The sequence below is a fragment of the Pyxicephalus adspersus genome, chromosome Z (assembly GCF_032062135.1).
Source record: "Pyxicephalus adspersus chromosome Z, UCB_Pads_2.0, whole genome shotgun sequence".
Taxonomy (NCBI): Eukaryota; Metazoa; Chordata; class Amphibia; order Anura; family Pyxicephalidae; genus Pyxicephalus; species Pyxicephalus adspersus.
The window spans coordinates 28,123,261-28,149,066 of NC_092871.1; the positions used below are offsets into that span (position 1 = coordinate 28,123,261).

The 25,806-nt window shown below is 36.2% G+C and overlaps 1 protein-coding gene across 5 annotated transcripts in view; it reads right to left on the reverse strand.

The window, feature by feature from the left end:
* Positions 1-25,806, reverse strand: part of FGF13 (fibroblast growth factor 13) — a 236,163-nt gene that overhangs the window by 88,749 nt on the left and 121,608 nt on the right. For 4 of the 5 annotated variants that reach the window (XM_072430403.1, XM_072430402.1, XM_072430399.1 and 1 more), the window contains one exon: positions 17,478-17,645. The exons of the other annotated variant lie outside the window; for it this stretch is intronic. In XM_072430403.1, the coding sequence (XP_072286504.1) occupies positions 17,478-17,607 (130 nt within the window). In that variant the 5' untranslated portion in view covers positions 17,608-17,645. The remainder of the gene's footprint in view (positions 1-17,477; positions 17,646-25,806) is intronic. 5 annotated transcript variants of the gene reach the window in all.

A 25,806-nucleotide genomic window follows, 5' to 3' on the forward strand; every position in this document is an offset into this window, starting at 1 on the left:
CATAGTTTACATATGTTGCATCTAACAATACTAAAGTAACAATACAATTTGGTATTTGACCAATGTGAACAATGACAATTTCTGCAAACCCAACAAGATTATAGAAGGATTAAAGTATCACAATTTTTTTAAAATTAAAATTCACTACATGGCCTTTGATCTGGCACTTTGATAGCGCTGTTTACTTGGCATAGTCCAGCCTTTATATAACATATTGACCTTTCTGCAGAGATACTGCACCTATTATGTGAGATTTCCTGCTCCACATTCAGCTCATTTTAATTTTATGGTTTGGTACAAAAAATAGGGAGGGGGCATATTTGCTGCTCCCCTTTCCTTTTTCCTGCTACAAACCTGGATAAGGGTCTGGGCAATCCTAAAATAAAATCACTTACAGCTTTGCAGCACAAACACAAGTTGCCTGCTTTTTTGATGTCCTAAAAGCTGCACAAAATGACCCTTACCCATTGAATGGTATTGGTAATGGCATGTCTGGCCCAGGACTTTTTTTTTACAGTAGTCCTAGAAACATCAGGATCAAAACTACAACATTTGTTTCCAACAGACTTAGAACGCTAATGTCAGATTTCATGAAATTCAAACCAAGATTTGTTCAACCCTAAGGAATGATATTCAATGGTTAATACCTAACAGAATTTAATCTCATCAAACCCCAATACGCTGCAGCTTGTATAGAAAAATATTTTGTAACGATGGAAAATACCATGAATACCACACTGAGTATTATTTATGTGAAAGTAGCAATAGACATTTGAAGAGGAAGTATCATGCAGCGTCAATAATGATGACATAATGAGTTTGCCATATGACAGTCACATTTATAGGAGCTGAGAAATGATGCCAGCCAAGTCTTTTTGTAGTAACAGATGATATTACATCAGCTGCCTCCCTTCATTATTCAGCTGATTGTTGACTTACATATAACACATGTTAAGCCATTTTCCTACTGGAAACACCTTACTAAATCTGTACAGAGAGTTACTCCCACCATAAATGAATGGTGAGTGCTTTACTGGGCACACAAACTTTGTAAACTTAGTAAATCAGTCTCATTGAGTTGTGCAGTAATTGCTAATAATCAGCCTTCAAAGTGAACATAGACTCCAGTGGCCTGTGTCATCCTGGATTTACTTCCCCCTGACTAGGAATAGGCATGTAGTACACTTTACACTTCACTGGTTGCATGCTTGTTGCAGTTAATTACTAGTAAATGAAGATAGAATCAGCGCCTTTTCAAACAAATCAGCAATCCTATATTTTTGTCTTTATATTTTAGATCTCATTATACTATATTTGTGTCATCACAGATTTACTTGATCATAAAATAAAGCACATACAGTTTGTGCTCCACAAAGTCAACTTTATTGCATGCTATGCAGAGGTCCAGGTTCATTTGTTATATTGGCCTTTACCAATCAATGGCCATGCACCACACATACCCCAGGCTTGATTTATTAAAGCTAACCAAGGCTGGAGATGATACACTTTCATTAGTGAAGCTGGGTGATCCAGCGATCCTGGAATAGATCTGGTCCAGGATTTCAAACATTTGCTCGCAAATAGCAAACAACTTTGAAGAAATCCATTGCAGGTTTGTTGGATCACCCAGCTTCACTGATGAAAGTTTATCATATCTAGCCTTGGAGAGATTTAATAAATCAGGCCCCCTGTGTGCATGCCAGTGAATGCATGTAACGTCATATGCACCAATGTGAATTGAGCTTTAAAGTGGAACTAAACCCAACTATTAAAAATTATAGGCAGGCAGTTTCATTATTACAAAAGGGATCAACTATTTATGTTGTGCAAAAAAAGAAATGTAACTGTCTGTTCGCAATGTTCCTTACAATTTCATGTGCAGCTCATGTATGATCCTGGTATATCTGGCTGCTGGGACTGAATGGACTCCTATGTGGATGAGCAGGTGTTATGTCATTCTAGGCCAGGGGTGGGCGAACATTTTCACTCAGGGGCCACAATCTGATCTAAAATTTGGCAGAGGGTCCGGGCCAATGGAAGAGTGGGTGAGGTTATGCCATTATGACACCACTGAACTTGATGTCATGATGGCATAAACCTGCCTACTTTACCATCGCAAATCTGAGCCTCGAATGGGAGAATGGGCAGGTTGTTCCCCCCACTTCCTTGAGCCCCGGAATTGTACAGGGGACATGGTGCCCAGCTCTGGCTGGTGCAGCCCCCCAGCGGGGTCCTTCTCCTCAACTCACTCAGGGTGGCACCGGCACCTGTTTTATCTGGCACGTTGAACTCTCTCTCTACTTCAGTGGAGCCGCTGAAGTAGAGAGAGAGAGAGTTCAACAGGCCAGATAAAAAAGCCTAAGGGGCCCTATATGGCCCGGGGGCCGTAGTTTGCCCATGCCTGCTCTAAACTGACCAATAAAGATTACCAAAGATCCCGAACAAGAAAGAGAACCAGGCAAAGATCCCAGCATTAAATGAAAAGAAGTCAGATTGCCTAAAAAATTACAAGGCTGAGAAGTTTATTTTATTTCAGAAGGAACATCACCTGTCTGTTCGGCAATACACATTATGCCTGATCACAATTTTAGGTTTGGTTCTGCTTTAAAGTGATGCAGAGTGCAATGATACATTAATATAATATCAGATCACTATGCAATAAAATCTGAGTGGTAGCTGCATATTAGCTTTTGATAATTATTTCCTCCTAAGATCTGCACTAATTTCATTCGAGACATTTTTCAAGTAGGATTTTTTTGTCAAATTCTAAGTGAAAGTTGTGTTAAGGATTGGATAAGCATTACTCTATCATGCATTTTTAGGTCTTCAAAAAATTAATAATATTAAAACAATATTACATGGCAGTTGAGGATATGCTGTGAAAAGCATATATATGATCCTCCACTTGTCATAAATCATCAATATTGTGAATTAGCGGATTTAATAGCTCAAAAAACGCCTCAATATGAATGAGCCGTATGTGAAGTGTTCAGGCTATAACGTTCCTGACGGCTATATCCTACAGGATTTATACATACAAGAAAATATATCAATGACAAATTTGACTGCTGCCAAGATAAACAGCTGTCCAGGAAGGGCCTGTCAAATGCCTCTTGTAATCTTTCCTTCCAGAGATTAACAAATAGCTGTCCTTGTCAGCTTTGCATTTAGATGCCTTCACATACTCTCATTTACTGCAAAAAGGGTATTTATAGTCAGTACTGGGAACCTCTCAATGGAACTGGCTGTGTGTATGGAGGGTTTGGGGAATTTGGACTGGTGGGATGTATAACAGACTATATATAAGCTATTAATACCACCCCTGCTTACTCCATGGTTGCGGCATGGTGGAGAGGCAAGATCTATATTGTTTCCCACCAGCACTACATATTCAATAACTGATAATAACACAAACTTTATTCAGAAAGAGAAAATATTGTCACCTGGTTATACCTGCTGTTAGATAGGAAATTTAGATTTCACTGTAAAGTGATGTAAAAGAAAGAAAAATGGCAATAAGCAGGTTATTTTTTTTTACAGAAAGGATAGGCTATGTCTCTTTTGAAATAGAACAGACTTGCCTGCCTGTTCACAATCTTTTCTTTAATTTACAATCAGCTGCACATGCACAGTTTATGAATTCACATTCACACAGTTATGCCCACTCTGCCTGGCCAATCAAGATGGTCAAAGATCCTGAACCCAGGAGGGGACTGAATAAAGATGCAAGAGCTGTGATAAAGTGAAAGGTGAATTTAATTAAAAAAATGCAACCAGGCAGGTAAGTTTATTTTATTGCAAATGGACTAAGTCTCTTATTTCTGCAATAAAACACCTCCCTGGTGTTAACTTTTGTCCTGCTTTATGTGTTACTTTAAGGTTGACTAAACTTTAGTATACCTGCACTTTGTCCCGAATAGGGATGGGCAAGAAGGCCTCTGCCAGTCTCAGGAAAATTTCCTCGAACTTCCGATGGGTCCGCGAAATTGTGGCGAACCGAATTCGCTGAACCATCAGAAGTTCAAGCATATTACAGGATGGTTCCCACAGCTGCATTTCTTCATGAGCACAGCAGCGGGAATCCTCCTGTAAGTGTGCGATCCCCGGGCACTAGAGGTTAAATGAGAACAAGTCTCCCCAGTCATCACCAACATATTTATCAGATGACAATTTGCCTAAAGTATTGAATATATACAATTTATTTGAATATATAAATATATATATATATATATATATACACAAGAATTCTTCAAGTTAAAGACATCCGACAAATGGACGACTCCTAGATACGAATGTTGGGTTCCCTCCTAGTTCGTGTCCAGGAAGGAGGCTTGATGGGGGGGGGGGTTGGTTTGCATGACTTGCAGAGGAAATATTTTGCTAAACACGGCTGAGATTGAGCTCTTTGGCAACATCTTGTAACTCTTTAATGACCGAGACAAACTCTGCAGTTGTTTCTTAATGCATATCAAACACAGCTTGCTCCAGAAATTAATAATTGTCTAGGCTCCATATTGCTTTTTTTTTTTTTTGCTTTGTTTGTGAATAACTCCTAGTGAAGATTTTATACAGTAACTGACATCACACTGCCTAATAATATGTTGAGACAAACATCTGTCCTAATTCCATTTAATAAAATAATGTACCTGTTCCAACTTACATACAAATTCAACCTAAGAACAAACCTACAGTCCTTATCTTGTAGGTAACCCGGGGACTAACTGTATATATAAAAATGGGGATTCTTTTATTCATTATGCACAATGCCTTAGGTTTCAGAAGAGATTGTGGTTGTGTTTATTTCAAACATCATCTCACACCTATACGCCTCTTTTGATGTTTCATAAGTTTGTCACCACTTTTTAAAACTGGTAATACGTTACTTTGTTTAGGTCAATGGAGTTCCTGACTGCCACTTTAGAGGTATTATGGTAACTCCATTTCTTGCCAGGGAACCAAACCTGTTCCCCCTTCGATACTTCGGGTGTAACAAGTTTCTGGGAAAAAAATAGAAAACATTCTGATAAATTGTGCTCTGTACTATTTTGATGAATTGCCCTATGTTTTTATAAATTCTTTGTTTACTTAATATATGTGTTTGTAGTGTCTTATCCATGCTTAACACATTGTTTTTGCCTGATAATCTGTCATGAACCATGAAAAAAGCTCTATAATTAAAAGCAGATGACAGAACATGTGCAAGCACTTCCTCACACTGTATAGAGTGATGGATATGGTAAGATTAAAATAACCACCAGCAAACAGTTTGTTCAAATTTAAATTACAAGTAAATCTTAAATTACACTGAAACACTGCGTATATGGGCAGCTTGTAACCGCTGATTTAGAATATGCACATTATGCAAAAATGTCAAAGCTAGGAATAACTTTCTAGTGTTAGATATCACTTAACATTAAGTCTGAAAAAAGATATTTTCTCACCTTTTAATGTTTCATTTGGACTTTTCCCTTCCAATATTTCTATCCGTAAAGAACATTTATAACCCCCACCTCTATGTCATATGAATACACACCAGAGTTGCTAGTGCCACTGGTCTCCTGCATAGGAGTGCATTCAGTAGCTGCCATATTTGCAATGCATTAGGATTTCTGGGCTGGAAACATAACGCATGACAATCAAACATGGCTTGTCTCCTTTATATTGAGCCAAGATGTGTTGCAAGCATTGATACAGTGCATGCAAGGTGACTCTCTTTACTCCAGAAAACAGCACAGGCAATATTTTATAAATTTACCTTACAAAAGCTAAAGAAGCAATATAGCCTATAAAGATTTCATGTTATTAGTATACAGTATTTATATAGCACCAACATATTACACAGCGCTGTACAAAGTCCATAGTCATGTCACTAGCTGTCCCTCTAAGGGGCTCTCAATCTAATGTCCCTACCATCGTCCTATGTCATTAGCGCAGTCTAAGTCCAATGTTGGGGGGAAGCCAATTAACCTAACTGCATGTTTTCGGGATGTAGGAGGAAACCGGAATACCCAGAGGAAACCCAGGCTAACACATAAAGAAACTGCAAACTCCATGCAGATAGTGCCCTGGCCGAGATTCGAACCTGGGATCCAGCGTGCTGCCCTATTGCATCTATTTTAACCCCAAGGATAGCCTGTATTCAATTTTAAACTTAAAAATATTGCCTACAAGCAGGTGGCATGTGATGCCTGTTATTTCTTTAAAAAACAGAACATCCTTTTATATGACTGTCTGATTAAAGCATATGAAAAAAAAAAAAAGTAAAGTTGTTATACTTTTTAGGGTCAAAAGTGCCTTTTTTCATTTTATAATCACTTCCATGTATATTTTACATGTCGAACCTATCAATTTCTATAGCCAGAGATCAACATCATTATATACTACTTCTGACAATTTGCTGCAGTGCTGTCAACCATTTTTGAAGCTTTGCAGAGCTAGAACACAAGGAACTTTGTTGGTCCCATGTGAACCAAGGTGACAACAAACTCTACTATTAAGTTCCACTAGGGGATAAAAAGTGTCTACGTGCTTCTGTTGTTGGCGGATACTGATGGTGGCTGTTGTGGTGGTGCTGATGGTTTCTTGCTTGGTCACTGTTCAACTTGATTTACCTGGGACCAATTAAGTTTTGAGCTTGGCACGGATTCACAAAGTGCAGCCTGTCATTTTCTTTTGTTCCTGGGTATGGGGAGTTGATGGGACCCATTGTTAAGCCCAAACCAACTGCTGGTTTTCAAGCTGTCTACTGTGGACAATGGGGCAATCCAACTGTTTTTCACAGCTAAACCACAGGGTTGTGTTGCCTGCATAACACAGCCTCCTCTCCAGCATTAAAATGTCATTATTCTGGAGGGATAGGCTAGATACATACAGTATGTTCCCCTTTAAATATTACTATCCCGAATGGCTGATAAGTCCAACCATGGGGATGGCATTGGTGGAAATACTAACATTGGTCTTGTCCAAAAGCTTTAAAAATAGTTTACAAGACTTACTTTAAACAGCTTCAAGAAGATATTATAATTGTATGTTTTTTGTTATATAATATATATGTTTTAATTATATAATGAATAGTAGAAATTTTAAAGGAGTAGATAGGACTGACTCTGAGCTTTGTTTTTATTGTTTTTTGTGTTTTACTAGAAGACTTTTCTTGACTTCAAGGGCTTGATTTATGAAAGCTCTCTAAGGCTGGAGAGAATCCACTTTGAAAAGTGAAGCTTGGTTATCCAGAAAACATTGAATGGATTTTTAAAAATCATTTGCTATTTGCTAGCAAACGCTTTGCATCCTGGACCAGATCCATCCCAGGTTTGCTGGATCACCCAGCTTCACTGATGAAAATGTATTCTCTCCAGCCTTGAAGAGCCTTCATAAATCAGGGCCCATGGAACTACCAACTACTATTCTGCTGTCCTCCGACTGTGTCCTTATTAGGGACAATTCATTTAATTTATAATTACTTTAATTACAGCTTCTGTTTAAACATTTAAAATAAATAAAAGACTAGTGACTCATAGTTCTTGAGTGTAAATCCAAAGACACCTCATCTACGAACTATACAGTCTCAAATACATGTAACAAGACAATTGAGTGGGATACATGTTATTCTATACCTGAATTATAAATCTAATATAGCAATACAGGAATTCAAACTATTCACCTGTGTAAATGCTAAATGTTATATATTTTAACTAGTCATTTGTATTTATAGGGAATTGTCAGAGATCACACCTACCTCCAGCCCATGCATTTCCCTATAACAACAAACAAGATTTGAACAATGTAACACTAAAAATTATCATTTACCTAGCTGATCTTTCAGTCCCTGTTAGATCATCAAATTGTCAGCAAAGAGGATATACTCTTTAAAGGTGTTGAAATGCTGCAACATTTTATCTGAAAGCTACAGAGAGCACAGCAGTCTCATTACGTCTACAAGCATTGGAAGTCTTTTAGAAAAACATTTTGACCTTCATTTATTTCTGAACATTAGATAACCTTGATTTATAAGAGGACAATGTCTGCGTTTTGTCAGAGAGAGTTATGTGTGTGTGTGGTGACAGCCAGACACACTGGACTTTACAGTTACTATAAGATAAGGCTTCTTATGTGCTATCTCTCTCCTTCAAGCTAACAGGGTGTAGGAATAAAATCACTACCTAAAATGTGATTGTGACTGCCGGACCTCACAGATAAGGAAAAACAGATACACAATTTGCATATATCACAACAGTGTGAATAAAGGGTAAGATCATTTTATGGAAAACTACAAAACATGCCCTTGCCCGAACCTATCTCCTGAAATTCCTAAATAATAGTACATTTATAGACTTTAACATGGCCAGGTTAGAAGTCTGGCAGCTGGAGGAATGCACCTGACATGGCCATTATTCCTCAAATGTAACTGTGACACAAAGGTTAAACTGGGTATAATGCAATGGACCTGATTTCATAAAGCTGACAAACTACGATGGAAGAAACTGGGTGATCCAGCAAACCTTGAATAGATTTCTTAAAAATCATTTGCTTTTACTTGGCAAATGTTTTTAATCCTGGAAAAGATCCATCCAAAGGTTTGCTGGATCACCAGGTTTTCTCATGTCAGTCTACCTTTTCTAGAACTTTGATAAATCAGGCCCAGTGGGGACATACTAGTCTGTATCTGAGATGCCTAATATTATTTATGGATTTGATAAGTAAAGGGCATAGGGGGCTTTGACTAATACCCATCAAATTAATATTTTTTATAAGCAAACAATATATCTGAACTAAATTAAATAAAACCCTGAAAATCTAATAGAAACGCCTTATTATTATTCTTTTTTTTTTCCAAAGCACCATTATCTTCCCAATAAAGCTTTCAGGAAATTACCAAAACAACTTCCACAGTGACCTTTGTTTTGTGCACTTATGCCAGCAATTGGCCCGATTCTTCTAAAGATCCTTCCGTCAACAACAAGAATCGATAGCTTGTATTTTGTATATTGTGAGATGATCAGGACAGTTACAGACCCACTATTATATGTGTAGTGTGCACAGCATCCATTCATAAATAGTACATGACTATGATCTTACTGCTTGAGATGGAAACCTTTTAAGCTGCGTGATAACTTTACAACTGGGGACTTCATACATTATGATGAATGGAAGAATCTCAATAAAATTATCAATAGATGGAGAAATACATGGCTTTATAGCTTCAGGAAATTGGGTTCAGTGAGTTCTGAAATATATATCTATGTCCCCAGTCATGTAAGCAATTTTTAGTATTTTTAAATCTGTATCTTTTAATAAAAATAATACCTGGGATCTTGTCATACATACATTCTTGTAATAGAGTGACAACACTCTTTCCCAGTCTCTCAGTGGTGGTCCTTCTTTGTTACCCCATTGTGACAAAGAGTTTTGATGTAGACTGCAAGTATTATTATCAATAAACAGTATTTATATTGCACCAACATATTACGCAGCGCTGTACATTAAATAGGCCAAGCGTGTACTAATTTAGTGCAAGGATGGAAAAAGTTAATTTGCATTTTTTTTTTGAAAACCTAATTTCATAGGGTTTACATCAACTTTTAACTATCTTAAGGTTTACATATATTTAAGGCATTTCATGATCCACCACTCATGATTATATTAATGGGCTGGGGTGTTAACATGTGTGGCAATGATAAATAGCAAAATGTAAATATATATATCAAATTAGGAAGATAATCATAAAGTACAGGAAGCTGTTTAAAAAATGGTAAAGTTGATAGTAAAAATAGACTAGATATGACTTTCAATCGCAACTGTAAGCAGTTATTTAAACCTGATAAAATTAAATTGTTTCTTTCTGTATAGTATATCAGATTCTCTAATGTATTAATGACTTGATTAAGCTAATCTAAACTAATCTAATAATCTAGAGTAAGTAAAGCTTTCCTGGGACAATAAGGTTGATATTATCAGCAGTTATAGCCTTTATAATCAGATTTGGATAGTTGACTCAAAAGATTTAGAAATTTATATTTCATTGTTCACAAATTAAATCTTTTGGTACACCATGAGTAGAATATTGCTGTGACATTAAAATAATAACTGTGAGACCTTAATCACAAGAAATATCTTTTAAGTTTCCGGCTTATGCTCTACAATGTAACCTTGCAGTCCATAATTTTCATGAACAGCTGCAGACGTTAAGTATTCACTTAACCTTAAGTCAAATATTGATTTTATCCTTTAATCACTGTCTTAATTTTATATAAAAGTTGATAATTGTGACACAGCACCTCATAGCTGTAGATGTACTTATTTATAATTGTATATAAATCAATTTGACAAAATAATTTACTGGTTATATAGGCAAAGTGAATGGGCATGGACAAAATTTAAAGGGCTCATAAGATGAATACATATTTATTTTTTCTACCATCTCCACCTCTACAGTCAAAGTCACAGAGATGACATGCCATGTATCTATGTAGTTCTGAACGACACATGGCGTTCTAGTGACTTGATTTCATAATGTTGATTACATTCCAGTAAAAGACAACTCTGATCAAAAAGATCTAACTTTAGGGCAGACCCTATTTTTATTTGTGAACCAAATGGTCCAGATCTTTACGGACCTTAAGGACTTTCATTCTCAACAACTGTTGTCCTTATACTTATCAATGTGTGACATCAATAGCTTCTCGAAGATACCCTGGCCTCATGTCCAAATTGAGAGTTCAATGCATGCATGGCCCGTGGTCACTGGACTCAGATCTCAAAATGTGCTAAATAGAGTACATTTTTATAACATTAAAGAAGCCATTATGAAAGTGGCCCATGAGGGTCCACTGGATCTTACCAGAGCTCTAATTACTGTTTTACCTGACATTGTAAAGTATTATGAGATGTCATCCTAAACTGTAACTGGTTAAAATATGAGTGCTTGGGACCACCTATTGGGGTTTCCTCTTTCATTATTGTACATAAATTGGGGATCACTTACTTTTGTAATAGGCATAGGTAGACTCTCCTATTCCCTAGTTGTTTAAAAGACTGGATGTCGCTTTCTTCTGCACTCTTCCCCCAAGAAGGCAGAGGCTGCGTCCTCCCGTAGAATGCACAGCAGCCCCTTCATAACACACATATAAGTTTTTTTGTGGTCATTGGAGCCTAATAGTTACAATTTCCTGGTCTTGTCACTGTATCTTGCCACATGCTTTTGGACACATGTTGGATTTATGGATGCTTTTGGACACAGGTTGAACACTCATAGATCTGAACTTTTCTATGGATTTCTTTACCTTAACATTAGCGGCAATAAGCTCACTGGTTATTCCCACAAAATCTTCTCTTCCCTGCCAGGTCCTTAGACAGGGTGGACACTCTTGGCTCTGGAATGGCTTGATCAGACTGTGGCTAGGACTTCTGTACTTAACTTTGATGGACATTGTTCCACTTTGGGTTATCTACACAGTTCTTGCAGTCATGTTTTGACTCCTCTCCATAGGACTAATTCCTTCTTAAACTTGCCCAGGGACATCATAAATGGGGTTAGCCCAGATGTGTTTAAGAAACCCTGCATGTCACCGGGGGTTGCAGACTATGCATGGTATTTATTGGTGCCCAAGGATTTTTATCTTTCCCTCATTACTGTAAGATTTCTCTAATATGTGTTATTAATGGTCTCCTTCATACTCTAATGTTTAGGTACCCAATTCATTAAGCACACTGCACACAGTCACTTCCCCGATAGGATTTTTCACCCAGGATAACGTGGGACATGACCTGGGACACTAGTAATTATTTCTTAGTCTTGGCTGTACAATTCCTTTCCTTCTTTTAAAGTTCCCCTTCCTTCATCTTTTACCTTATTCACTTTCCCCCACCTTCTCCTCCAACCCCTTACCTAATATTCCAGCTAGCTCTTCTTCCTTTCCCTATACTTTAAAATAATAATAATATCAGTAAGAAAAGAAAACAAGAAAAGAAAACATTTCTGATGAGTTAACCACATAAAACAACTGCAGTCTGTTCAGGTTGTATCTACTCCTCTGTCCACCCTTCTTACAAAGATTTTATGTATTGTGTAGAAGAAATAGTGAGTCAGGAGAAATATGGAGTGGTATTATGCTCACTTATTTGGGATTGCCTGAATCCCTTTCTAAGCACGTTTAGAATACCTGCATTAATCAGAGAGGTCTCAGTGTTCATCAGGGTATGGCATAGTACTTTTGTCCCCTCTTCACACTATAGGGCTATGACTGTAGGACTTTACAACTTACCTACCCAGTAAGAACCGTTACAACCTGATTCATAAGAATATAAGTATGAGTTTTTTCTAGCTATTCAGCCATGAAGGCATGTCATTTAATCCACTAAATTTGTACAGCTACTCTTGAAAAGTTAAACTACTGTAGAGGTATGTTTACTGAAAATAGCAAGTATTGCTTGATAGGGTTTATCAGACTGCCTGATATTTATGGATAGTGGCTATTTGAGATTAGGCCTAACTTGTGTTAGATCTTGATCTACTTGGTTTGGTGCTCTCATCACTACTTTTCAGTTTATTCGATACTCTAACCATTTAAATTTATGTTTTTACAATAGTGCATTGATGATAGAAATCTTTTGTAATTACTGCCTGTAAATTAAAGAAAACTTAAACCCTAAAGAGATTTTTTTCTTATCATACTTTAAAACAAGACAAGACATTGACATCCTACCTAAGTTTATTGAGATCACATCCCCAAATCCTGCTCATATATTAGTTCCTCTTTGGAACTCTGAATTCTGACCATTATATTGTTCACAACACATTTTTTTCAGCTAAAAATAATATAGGAGTTAGATAAATGCCCTTTACCTGAAAAGATGAAGCAGAAGAAGACTGTACATCTTCCTGTGAGGTCAGTTGGTCTTGGTGACCAGAGCCCTGTCGTTATGCAGATTGACTAAGTTCAACTATGTTCTCTGATTTCATTTAAATATTTATATCTTTAAAAGATTTAAATATCTTTAAAAGATGAGAGAACATTAATACGATTTAATAATGTTTTGCTTAAAATTATGTAGCTAGAAAAATACTTGGGTTGGGTTACTCAAGAGGAGTAATTTTAGGGTAGTAACAGGTAAAAATAAATATAGACAATGAGGAATGATTTAACTGCCTCTGATTTTGGATGGCTTAACAGGTATCTGAAACTCAACCTGTATAATAACAAACTTAATAACCCCAACACCACCTTCTAATCTTCCCCCAATAACTCTCTGTTACTTTAACCCCACACAACAAGCATAATGTTCTAGTGTTACCTTTGACTTAACAATTTTCTTTATTCCCCCAGGACAGATCTAGGTCCTGTCACTTACACTTGTGCAACATCTCCAAAATATGTTCCTTCATATACCCAGAGTCTACCAAACTATTCTTTCATTCTTTCAATATCACCTGACTTCTGGAACATCATTTTATCTGGTATTTCACTAACTAGACTCATGTGTCTACAATCTGTTATGAATAGTGCAGCTAGATTTATCTATGCTCACTACTTCTCACCTTCTGCTCCTTTCTGCAACTATCATCAATTTCCTCCATTTCACCTTAAAATCAAATTTAGGCTACTGTGGTTTGACTTGTTCTTGACTTTACTTTGACTTGACTTTGTTCACTGCTCCTCCTACTTACATTTCTAAACTTACACTAAAATACACCTAAAACCACCATATCCTCCAGTGACATTCTAATGATATCTAGTTATAACCTCTTCTCACACACTTCAAACATTTTCTTGGCCCCCGCTTGGGTTCCAAAGGTTACCACCTCACCTAAATATTGCCTATCCATCTTCCTCTTTATTAACTCTTACTAATTAGCCACAATTCCATTTCTCCTACCTATTGTAAAGTATGCTTCACTAACAATAGGAGCAGGGTCCCTTTCTGTCCTCTTCCTTTGTCATAGTTTGTACTTGTTATGCAGATTTGTCATCTGCACCCTCTATTTATTTTACAGAGCTACATATCATGTCGGTTCTTTTTTAGATAAAGAATAAGGGAAATATTATTATTAATAAATTGTTCAGCCTAATTTATTGTCCATTGAAAAATAAAGGCACTTAATGTGAACTAGTTATAATCTCGTTTTTATTTAGTATTCTGTAACAAAATATTTTTTACCATTATAAAAGATCCCTTTCATTTTACAAGAAAATATAGAGGAAAACGATAGAGGTTCTGATGAATGACTAAGAAAGATGGAAATATGTCTGGTGTTGGAGAAAGCTTGGAGAAGATGTTGTTGCTGGAGGGTATCCAGATGTAAAAAAGTCAATGCTAGAGGAAATCTACAGGAAAATTATTCCATTTTGGAGGTGATCAAGAACAGAAGAACCCTCTCTGGTTTTGTTATCTTTCATACTTCTAGGATGTCTTGTCCTTGGGAAAAAGTATTTGATCTCTTGGTGGGCTTTACGTGGTATACTTTGGAGTTGGCTTTTCTTTTTGTTTGTAGTATCAAATATAGCTATAGTGGATGGTATGTGAGTCTGAAGAAGTGAAAAATGAACCACTGACTGCAAAGTTAGGTTATCTTTGGATATCTCCATTTTTGTTGCCTACTACAAATACTAAGAATATTACACTCCATATGAATGATATTACAAGTTCAAATAGTTCAACCAAAATATTGGAATATCCAGTATTGTCTAAAACCATTCCTATATCAATAAGCAAATAAATATTTGTCCTAAAATGTATAAAGATTTTGTCACCTGTGACTTTGTGTTATGTTTTTATCCAATTTTTCATGATTTAAAGATTTTGACATACCTTTTACAAAATGTCAAATGTTTTAAATTGTTTTGTATGGACATATAAGAGCCAGAAATATAATCTTGTTTTGGTTGACATTTTGACTTGTATATCTAGAGCAGAACAAGTATGAGAGGAGATCTAGAGAAAAAAGCAGTCACACAAATGGAAACTATCAAGAGTAATAAAAGGATCCCTTCTCTATTCAGCTTTGGACATATAAATTATCAGAAGCTTCCCCTGAGGCACCACTAGAAGACATTAACTGCGAGAAAGTGCCCACCTATTCTATTTTAGGACTAGCAATAATTATAATCCTGTTTTTGACATAGGAAATAAATCTGAATTTATTAATTATCATGTGAAGTTAATTTACATTTGGTACAGAAATCATGACTACAGCGACTACCCAGTTTAGAGTTGCTATTATTATTGGTGTATATTTAAAAAAAAAGACAGGTATTTAATTGATTGCCATAGAGTATATGAATATATTTGTTAATAATAATTAATAAAAAGTGCAAATAACAATGTGTTAAATGTAGAAACCCATATTAGACATAATTTTACTGTAGCAAGAATCTGATTTAAAGCATTTAGCACATTAATATTGCTCTTTACCCTTCCCAACTATGACTTGATTAATGGAATGTTGAAAAGAAATGGAAGGGTTCCTAAAATGCAGCAAACATACAGCTAGGGCTGCTTTTAAAAATGTCTGGGCCCCATACTAAGTAGACTTGCTGGAACCCCCTCCCCCATGTCTAAGTGTTTGAAGCATTGCAAAGGTGAAGCTCCCTTTGCCCCCCCCCCCTTTCCCAATGGCGGCTCTGCATACAACAACCAATCAGAAACTACCTTCTCAGTACTATTATGACCAATAGTAGTCAGAAATATGATGGGTATAGGGGAAGGTAAGTAATAGACCTTCTATTAAGTCTTTATAGAGATGTGTTCCTAATGTCTGGGGACAATTGCCAATGAAACAGAAAGTGAATATAAATCCTACATTGTAGATTTTACTATTATATAAAAAAAAAAATCTTTCAGTGTTCTGATGACAGTATGGAAATTCCCCATAATTTGAGGAGACTTTCTCCTATTTTCTTTCGTGTTTCTAAGACATAAAGTGAAGGGGAAATTCTAAACAAGACATAGTGAGCAAAACATTTGGTGAGTTCAAACGGAAGGTGAAATTGGAGTATGGTTACCATTTCCTCATGCCTGCAAACCGTGACCGCAGTATTTAGCATCTCCCACTTGGCCATCCATAGGAAATGAAGGTGGGTGGTTGTGAGTAGGTAATGAGGAACCAGTGCAGTGGTTGAGTTGGTGGGCAAAGTGAGAGCTACCGGAGAATATCTGTTCCCTCTGCCCTTTTGAACTTAGACTTGACCTAGTAAGAGTGCTAACTCTTCCCTATTCCATCCAAAACTCCAAAGAAAAAAGTTTTAGCTATACATATACATTAATAACTATGTCCACTATTATACTTCTGAGTTCCTATTAATTTATTTATTCTACATTTTTTCTTTATTACTTATTTGGCATGTTTTATATATTCAGGAAATTAAAGAAACGTGGGCTGACGGAAATATGTTTGCTCCCACTGGTGACTTCTTTCTGAAGCTGCTAGATCTCTAAAATCAATATTTCACGTAACAAAAGAACAAGAAAAGAGTACCTGAATTCCTAGTAACTGGTCTGCAATTTCTATTTTTTGTCAATTATTCAGAAAATTTAACAGCTTTTGGAATGGCATGAAGGCAATTTTAGAGGGAAAGCTCTTTTGTCCGAATTTTTTTTTTAACAAATCTGATGTAAGTAACCTAAATGAATTGTCTGCTAGGAGACTTTACACTAACATATAGAACCTAAAGATGTGTATAGCTCTACCATATACAGCTTTATAGACACTCATTTCCTTAATGATAAACAAGGGTTGTGTCATATGAATCAAATTCAAGAAGTGGGACTGCAAAATTTACTCTAGCTCTACCATGTAGACTAATTGTGTAAACCTTAATTGACATAACATAAATTATTCCAAACCTGTATTGTGCCTGAAAGAAAAGATAAAAATACACAGAAAAAAAGCAATCTCCTTTCAGATGCACAGTTCATTTGCATGCAATTTATTCATGTCCAGCGTGCACTACAAAAAACATTCTTTTATTGCTTTTTTTGGGGCTAACGCTAAACTTTCAAGTATTACAGCAAGTGCAAAAGCCTTATGGAAAGGAAGGAGGGGGTTATTTGATTACAAGTGCCATTCTTGAAAAAGGTGCATTACTTAAATTTTTTTTGGAAAAGAACATGAGGGAAAATGCTGTTTTTAATAGCAAGCAAATTTAGCAGCCAAAAGGGCAGTGTGATGATGCAGACTGCATGGATAAAAACAGTTACGTCTGGGGTGGGGGGAAAGCCAAGTCATTGCTTGTTATCTTTCAACAGGTTTTCGGTATAATGCGTATACATGCTTAATATCATACTGTGTCCCTTGGTAGACTGTATAAGACACTAACAGGCAAGCAGGGGGACATGATATGAAGCGCATTATGTTCCCCATGTCATTCTTGACACAGGCCGGGGAATGTACAGCACGAGATAGGGATACGAACAGAAGAAAAAAAAAGGGGGGAAGGGGGGAAAAAAACAAACATAACATGGATCCATAGTGCACAAACCTTCCGGCTCTGTGTTTTCTTTGTGGTGCACTTGCTTCAGAGGGCAGCAGAAGATTTCGTGACATTTTGCACGAAAGGGGGACTCTTTTTTCTTTAAATCCGCTGACTGGATGGAATCTTGCCGTAACATAATGTACTCCTGTGTGCCAGGGGGGGCGTCATCCAAAACTGTGGTTACCACATAACAAAATGAACTGGAGTTAGAGCTCAATATGACAATCTAGTCACGTCTTAGAAAAAAAAATATGTGCTATGTTATTTCCAGTGAAAACATCAACCTTGTCAAGTGATAAAGAGAAGAGGGGTGCAAGGGCCTGGAAAAATTCCACTCAATGTAATGGAACTATATTAGAGGATACCTTTGCGCTGTCTCTGAGAGCCTCATTGAAAAGTGTTCATGTTGCTTACAACAACGTTTCTAGCACACATTAATGGATAAAAGCTGAAGTCCGAATGGCTACTATGAACTGCAAACACTTTTCAGGGTTTTTGGCTATGTTTGAAGAACTGGTGGGTCCTATAAAGCGAAATGTTTTAAATAAAAATTCGAACTGGTTTGGTAAGGACAACACATTTCTTTGGTACCTTTTGGTAAATGAGGCTCACAGATATTATAATACTTCAAATGTTAAATTTCAGCGACTTATCCATGTAATCCTCAAAATAGTTCAGAACTTCTGAGTTTATTTTTTGTGAAGCATACCTGTCACCTGGAACAGATAAATGGCCGCCATTTTGTGGACCAGACATTTATTCACATTTATTTTAGGCATGCACTTTGAAATTCTGGAAGCTTTCCAACACTTTTTGATTCAATACAGGATTCTGAAGAGTTGGCCAATCCTCAGCAATCTGTTCTCGTAGTTATGATTACTTCCTAGTTTCCAGCAGATCATTTATTAAAATAGGGGAGAAAAACAGTGGAAAAGCCTTCTAACTGGCATTTCAATAGTTTCAAATGTAATTAGGAGGTTGCTTGGGCTATGGAAGCAAAATTTGAATTTATCGGTGTCAGATTATTATGACCAAAAGTCATAACTTAGTGTAAAGGATATGCAAGCATTAACTAGTTGCCAATGTTATTAGTTAGAAAGAGATATTTTTCCAGAACATGTAAATATATGAATAGCCATAAGTGACATAAAAAAATCTGCTAATAGTGGTGGCCATGTTTCTTTATTAACAAAATAGCCATGGTATCATTAGTACTGTGTTGATAATGGTTTTGTAGGCCTCACTAAGTCTATCCTGCCAATAAAGAAATATTGTGCCAAATCGGCAAGGTATCAAAGTGTTTTAAAACATGTGCCTTGCAATGGAAGATAAGTCATGCTGACCTCTACCCCACCAATCTTCATCATCGAACATACTCCTGGCTATACTTGATGCCTGGTCTCTTGTAGCACCACGTGGTCCCCCGTACCCATTTCCGCTTTAGACCACAGTAGTGATGTAATATGGAAAAACTGAGCACCATGGGGCACCTGACAAGTGAAACTAGAAAGATGTATACTGCTCCAAGTCCATGGCTCATCACAGACCCCTATGAGAACTCTCCCGGTGCTGGTCTGGACCACTGCACGCCGGAAATGAAACTCCACACATCGGAATATCATTGCAGCCTAGATTGCAGTGACACAGATATGTGTTGCATGATGAAGATTCTTTGGCAGCTGTAGCACTTCAAGAAAGTGAAGATAGATGTTATTGACCACCAGAAAGGCTCATTTTCTTTTGCCGGGCACATGTGTTCAAACATTTTATTTCAAATGACAGAGGCACTATAATATCCATCTAGCTATCCATTTAAGCTGCCAATACAAATATTAGATCCTCATCTGTCTTACAGAAAGGCTCCTCAGTCACCACCTAACCTTGCGTTCTTTAAAAATGACCAGACTTGTGTAAAGTGAGGACTGATTGACAGAGCCCTGGACTTACACAGATTTAGCTATTTGCCATGGTTAACAAAGGGACCAATGAAGTACTGGCCACTGCGACAATGGTGGAGCAAAATCAAGACAGAGATATGTATCTAGATGGGTCAGAAAAAACTTTATGTGACTTTTATCTGTCATAAGCTGAATTTTGTAGCAGATGGCTGACCAAGTTTTGTAACAGGTGACAGGTATCTTAGAAGGCTTTATTATTCAAGGCACTTCAATACATCCATAGTATACATTATGATATATCTGTCATTAAAATACTTTGCCTTGACGAAGTGGGAATTTTCCAGCCCAGGAAGAAAATGTGATTTATTAAATGTTGTGGTTATCATACTGCCTGTCAGGGACATGAGTAAAATATATTTAGAACTAATAATAACTGCATCAGGAGAGAAAGTAAACAACACAAATAACTTGAATAAAATATAATAAGCATGCTCTTAAAACAGAAACAGTCAAATTAAATAAACCAATATGGTGTGAACAACAATAAGTAAAAAAATTAGCCAACTCTACTATAAACATGCAAAATGGCAACAGTCTTGAAACAAACATCTGAGTGCTGTTATAAAATATTTAGAGGGAACCAAAACCTTTTTGTCCTAAAATCTAGAGGGTCTAGGCAAAGGAAAAATCCTGCCTTTTCTTCATCTAAAAGCAGAGCTAGTAAATATACTGAAAGCATGTAGAGCAAGAACTTCTTTTTGGTCATCAGAAGCAAAGAATTCTTAGGACACTTGATGGACGTCATCTCAGCAAAAGGCATAAAATATATTTTGACCAAGCGTAATAGTATTGTAGCAGTAATATTAGCAAAAATAATCATTAAAAAAATATTTTAAAAATAACAAGTTTGAAAAATTAATATAATATTTATATTCAACTGCCAGAATTCCAGGAGGCAGCAGAGTTTCTGGCATTGGATGTTAAGTAGCAGGGTATGGTAGAGGGAGCTGGGGTGGCTTAGTGCCATTTGGACAGAGAACAAAATCCAATATACAGCCATGAAACATCATATTAGCATTTAAGCAGAATCATTAGCTCATCCAGTTATTAGGATAGCATGTCTTACCATTTTTCTTCTTCCAACAACAAAGAAAGCTTGTGTAAATCTGATAGCTGTAACATGCACATTTGTCAAATAGCCTTGTTATTACATTTAATCTGGCCTACAAATGTTCCATCTTTATTTTATGTTGCTTATATAAATCCACCTCTATCCAAAAATATTTTAAAAGAAGAGTTTCCCAACGCACGTCCTTCTTTTTCAGTAGTCATGGCCAAAGCATTCCAACAGATAAAACAAGATACATATTCTGAGAAATATCCAATATACAATGAACCATAATCCGCCACAGCAAAGCACCAATACTTTTTATAAAGATCCGACTGCAGGAGAGAGCAGACACAGGACCAGTTTGCAGCCGAAGTCTGTAGGTGCTATTATGTCTAGCAGAGAGAGAATAAATTAATGAAACAACCACGCGGCAGAAGGCAAGCTGGAAACTGACGTACCTTTATGTGCAGACATGGCTAATGATATCATGCTCAGATTATCGTCTTTTTTTGGATTGCATAGCAAAGAATACCACAGAATTTTTCAGAGCATGTATACACAGATTAGTATTATTACCTTATACCTATTATTATTATAGGTATATAATTTATGATTTATCTTTTTTATCTTTTATATTTATGATTTATGATTTATCTTTTATCTTTTCCCCTTACTATTTTATCCAGAATTGTATGTACAATTATGATCTCTTATACAGAGGAATACCAGGCAAACAAAGAAATGAAGTCACAAAAATCATGACTAATTCTAAATTGACTACTTGCTTGCTGGGTATTATAATAAACTACAGACTTTGAACATACATTATGGACTACTGCATTAGGATTGCCTTGACAAGCACTGACTATTCTTATTTTTTCAACAATGGGTCTTTATTTAATTTTGACCCTATTGTGTCCTGAGCATTCAAGGGACAACCTAGGCAGGAGCCTAGGTTCAGTAAGTGCTCAAGGGGTACCAGCTACAACATTTCTTGCCATTATAGTAAACCAGGATCATGCACAATTGTTCATCTATGCATCTACATGCTTTACATAGTCCCAGAAAGTATAATGTTTTAGTGGGCTGAAGGGGTGGACTATGCAAGAAAGAGGGGAATTACATCCCTTTACATACTGCAATCCTTATCAATGCCAACATGCCAACTGAGGGGTAGCAGGGATACGGAAGGGGTCATTAAAGCAGCAACATGTTTCAGATCCCGTTCGATCTGTCCTGGTCAATGGGCATTATCACTGCTATGTCACTTGTGTATATATATATATATATATATACATTTGGTGATGATATAACTACTTGAAGAATAAAGTTTATGTAGGGCTGCACTGGAGGGTCATAGTCTGGCCTTTGTAATTTTGCTATTTGGCTGCAAATTCATATCTAAAGAACAACAATAACTGCATTTCAATAAACCATGTCAACAATATTAAAACCATAGAGCTGTACATATGCTTTAATCTGTTTTAGGAAATAAACCCTGGACTTTAAAATCCATTTTTTAATATATATATATATATATATATATATATATATATACATATATACACAGCCTATATCATGTTCATCATCAGTGTTATGAATGTGCAACAAAATATAGAAATATGAGAGGTCACACCTAAATTCCACAATACCACGACTTTTCCCTATTAAGGTAGTAGAACCCACATATGATCTTTATTGTTAACATTTAACAAGGCTCTGTTTTCTTTATAGTATGTAAATTAAAGTTTACCAAAGACCATTTTATTAATAATCATATGTCTTTAACTCAATTGACATTTATGACATCATATTAGTGCAGTTTGGGGTATGTTAAGTGAACAGTGTAACTGATATCATTATTTTCCAAGTTTGACATACTTAACAGTTGTCACATCATTCACCAAACACAGGCAATGACAGCATGACTAGTCACATGTCCTCAAACATTTCTGGTATGCTTTGCATGCTATTACACTTAAAAACAAATGTATTCAATTTTTAATTAAAGTGTTATGAACAGACGTATCAGTATTCACTACAGAATATGGATAATTTAAAGTATTTGATTTGCACAACTTTTTGGTTTAGCAGGCGTAATGAAAACCTAAATCCACATAGCATCCAAAATACAACTATTGGCTTTATAATGTCCTATTGTGTTACTTTGCTTCTTTTCAAACATAGAGGGCGCCATCTGCCAATGTATGAAAATACTCCAGAATCGGTATATTCAAACATTTTCATCTATTGGCTCATGTTATTGGTGTTCACAAACTTTAGATACCAAACTCACCAAAAAAAAAAAAAAAAAAAAAGGCGAAGAAGTAATGCACACACCTATATTAAAGAATCATCATTCTTTTCTACAGATCACCTTTTGTCCCGAAGATAGTTTTATCAAAGCTGCAAAAAATGTATTATAAATAAGATGAAGTTCACGTTTTTTTTTTGTTCCTTGGGTATTCTTTGAATATTTACGACATTCACTAAGCTAAATTTATTATCTCTTGCAAGGTCATAATTTGCCTTGGTAAGTGCATTACTAAATTCCTTTAGTAAATCAAACCCAAAAGTAAGTCAGCATTGCCAACCTTGTCCATGTTTTTCTCAGCAAGCTTTTCCTTTAGGCTTACCGCTGCTCCTGGGGATTAAGTCACCTATGCCTGTGGACAACTATTTTACATCAACTTTATTTCTGTCATATACTTCAGCACCATGAAGATCTTCATTTGATCACAGCACAGCATACTTAAGTTTTGAGTTATTGGAAAGCCTTAGATTCCTCAGGAATTACTATATACTTTTATGTTCCAATCGTTTGCAATGTATTGGTGCTCCTAAGAACTTCTCTAGTTTTGCAACCGAGAAAGATGGGATGTGTTATAAAAAATCCAAAATGTTACAGTTGTTACCAGAACAAAAGATGATAGGAAATCTTCCATGGGGACTCTGTGATAGATACTGTGAAACTGTGATAACTTTTTAAGAGGCAAAAACAATCACTTTGGAAATCCTCTAAATTTCTGTTGTATCCTCAGGACAGAAGTAAAGGAAAGGTTGGCAGCGAGTAAAATATATACTCAGGGGGGTAAATAAACTAACAGGGGTACTACTAAAAATAAAAGCAACATTTTTGCTTTATTTATATGTACACCTTAAGAATTAAAAATCCTAACCATGAAGGCTACCAATGATTTCCCAAAAAAAATGTTAAGCTAGGTACACATGTGCAATAATTGTTGTTAGAAAACGAACAACTAACGATTATGCACGATTATTTTGAACAATTGTATTGTGAACAATCCTGTACATGCTGTAACGATATGATTGTTCAAATATATTCCACCAATAAGGGACACATGCTAGATACAATCGTTTGAATGATGCAGGAAGTGACATGTAGAAGAAGAAAGTGTACTGCAGAACCATCTACGATCACTGAACAACCGTACACACAATAGATTGGGAACAATCTTCGCCCAATCAGATCCGCTGGGATGGTCGTTCGTGCGACAATTCTCGTTCATCAGCGTTGTTGTGCACTTTTTTTATTAACAATTATCGGACGAACAGCCATTAGTCGTTTGTTTCCAACGATAATTATTGCACGTGTGTACGCAGCTTTACAAAGTCCAAGTTGTATCAAATGTTGCAGTGGGGAGGGAAGACTGCAGATGACTGATGATATCATATTCTGAAAATGCACGTATGGGTCTAGGCACATGACTGGAGTTTCAAAACAGTTATTGAAAAATACATTAGTGATTTAATTTATATATATATATATATATATATATATGTGTGGTATACATTAATTCTTGTCATGCTTAGAAGTAAAAGTTTGAAATTTTAATTGGGCCCTAATAAATAAAAAATAAAAAAAAAGCAAGGCTATGTCTAGCTTAAAATCAGAGACATTTCCAGAGATTCAAATTCTATTACAAACATTGTCTGTCTATGAAAATCAGAACAGTTGTCAACAATGAAACAATAACAACCAGTGTGATTCCTCATGTGATTTTCTTTCCAATTTTCAATTGCAGGTGACAATTATGCCAGTGATTTGGTGAACCTTTTCATGTTCATTAATGATTCTGACATCAAAATACATTTCAATCACCAAGTGGTCAATAAAAGAGAGGTGTCAACCTACACTCTGATAAATGTCTTTTCACACTATGCAAAGCCGTGTGATGTTTTATTATAAATGGCAATATATGATGAATAGGCTGTAATCATTAATGTGAAAATGAAGTATTGATTGATCCAGCTTAAGTCAAACAAAATATACGGGCTCCAAGATGAAGGATGCCTGCTGCTCCTCGTACAATCTGTTTCCACCTTGTCCAAGCTCAGCTCCCCTGCATCGGAAACGTTATTATCACATTGTGGCTCTTCAAGTTTTCCATATTGTCCACAGCAAGCTTACTTATACCTCTTATTTCCTAAATCCTCCTTTTCGCTGCACTTTATAAACCTCATCGACATTTTAACATTTCATAACATTTGCTTCTTATTGTCCATTTTGACATTTTACTAAATCTGCTCCGCTGGCTTTAGAAGGGAAAGCTGTTTTGCTCAGGTATGCGTAATAGATGAATTCTCGGTTCGTTTCGGTGCTCCAGTCAGTTTATGTCATTGAATACAGCAGCACATTGTATCCATTTTTTTTTATAAAAAAAATGATTTTTAGGTGGAAAGTCAAAAAATAAACCATCTTTACAAGAAGTTAAACAATGTCTACCTTTTTGTGCAAACAATGAAAGTGAACAGAAACCTTTACAATGACCTTCTTATATTTGCTCTCTTTTGGTCGGTTTAATATATCATTGAAAGCTTTAGGTTGTAACTGTTGAAAAATTGCAACAAAAATATCTGCTGATCCTTCCTAAAATCTTGGGAAATGATAACCTTCTGTGCTCTCTGCCTGTGCTGCACTCTTATCAATTACAATATTCTCAGTTATCTCTGTGGACTACAAACCCTTCTTTCTCCATGGTATAGAGAAGAGGAGATTGTTCTGTGTTGACTCTGACGATATTCTACATTATTGATCCTGTGTTACGTTACACTTAAACTTCACTTAAACTTCTTTTAAACACTCCTGTTAAATATACTTTTGAAAGTTGCTCACATAACTTTATACCCAAGATAGAAAAGTGTAGTATACAATTTACACATGGGTGAATATGTCCTTATCTTCCAGGATAAAGAACCCAACCTCTCTCCAAGTCTACAGTAAAGCTACGTACACACTTCCAATTATTATCGTCGGAAAACGAACGACGAACGTTCCTGCACGATATATATGAACGATCGTATA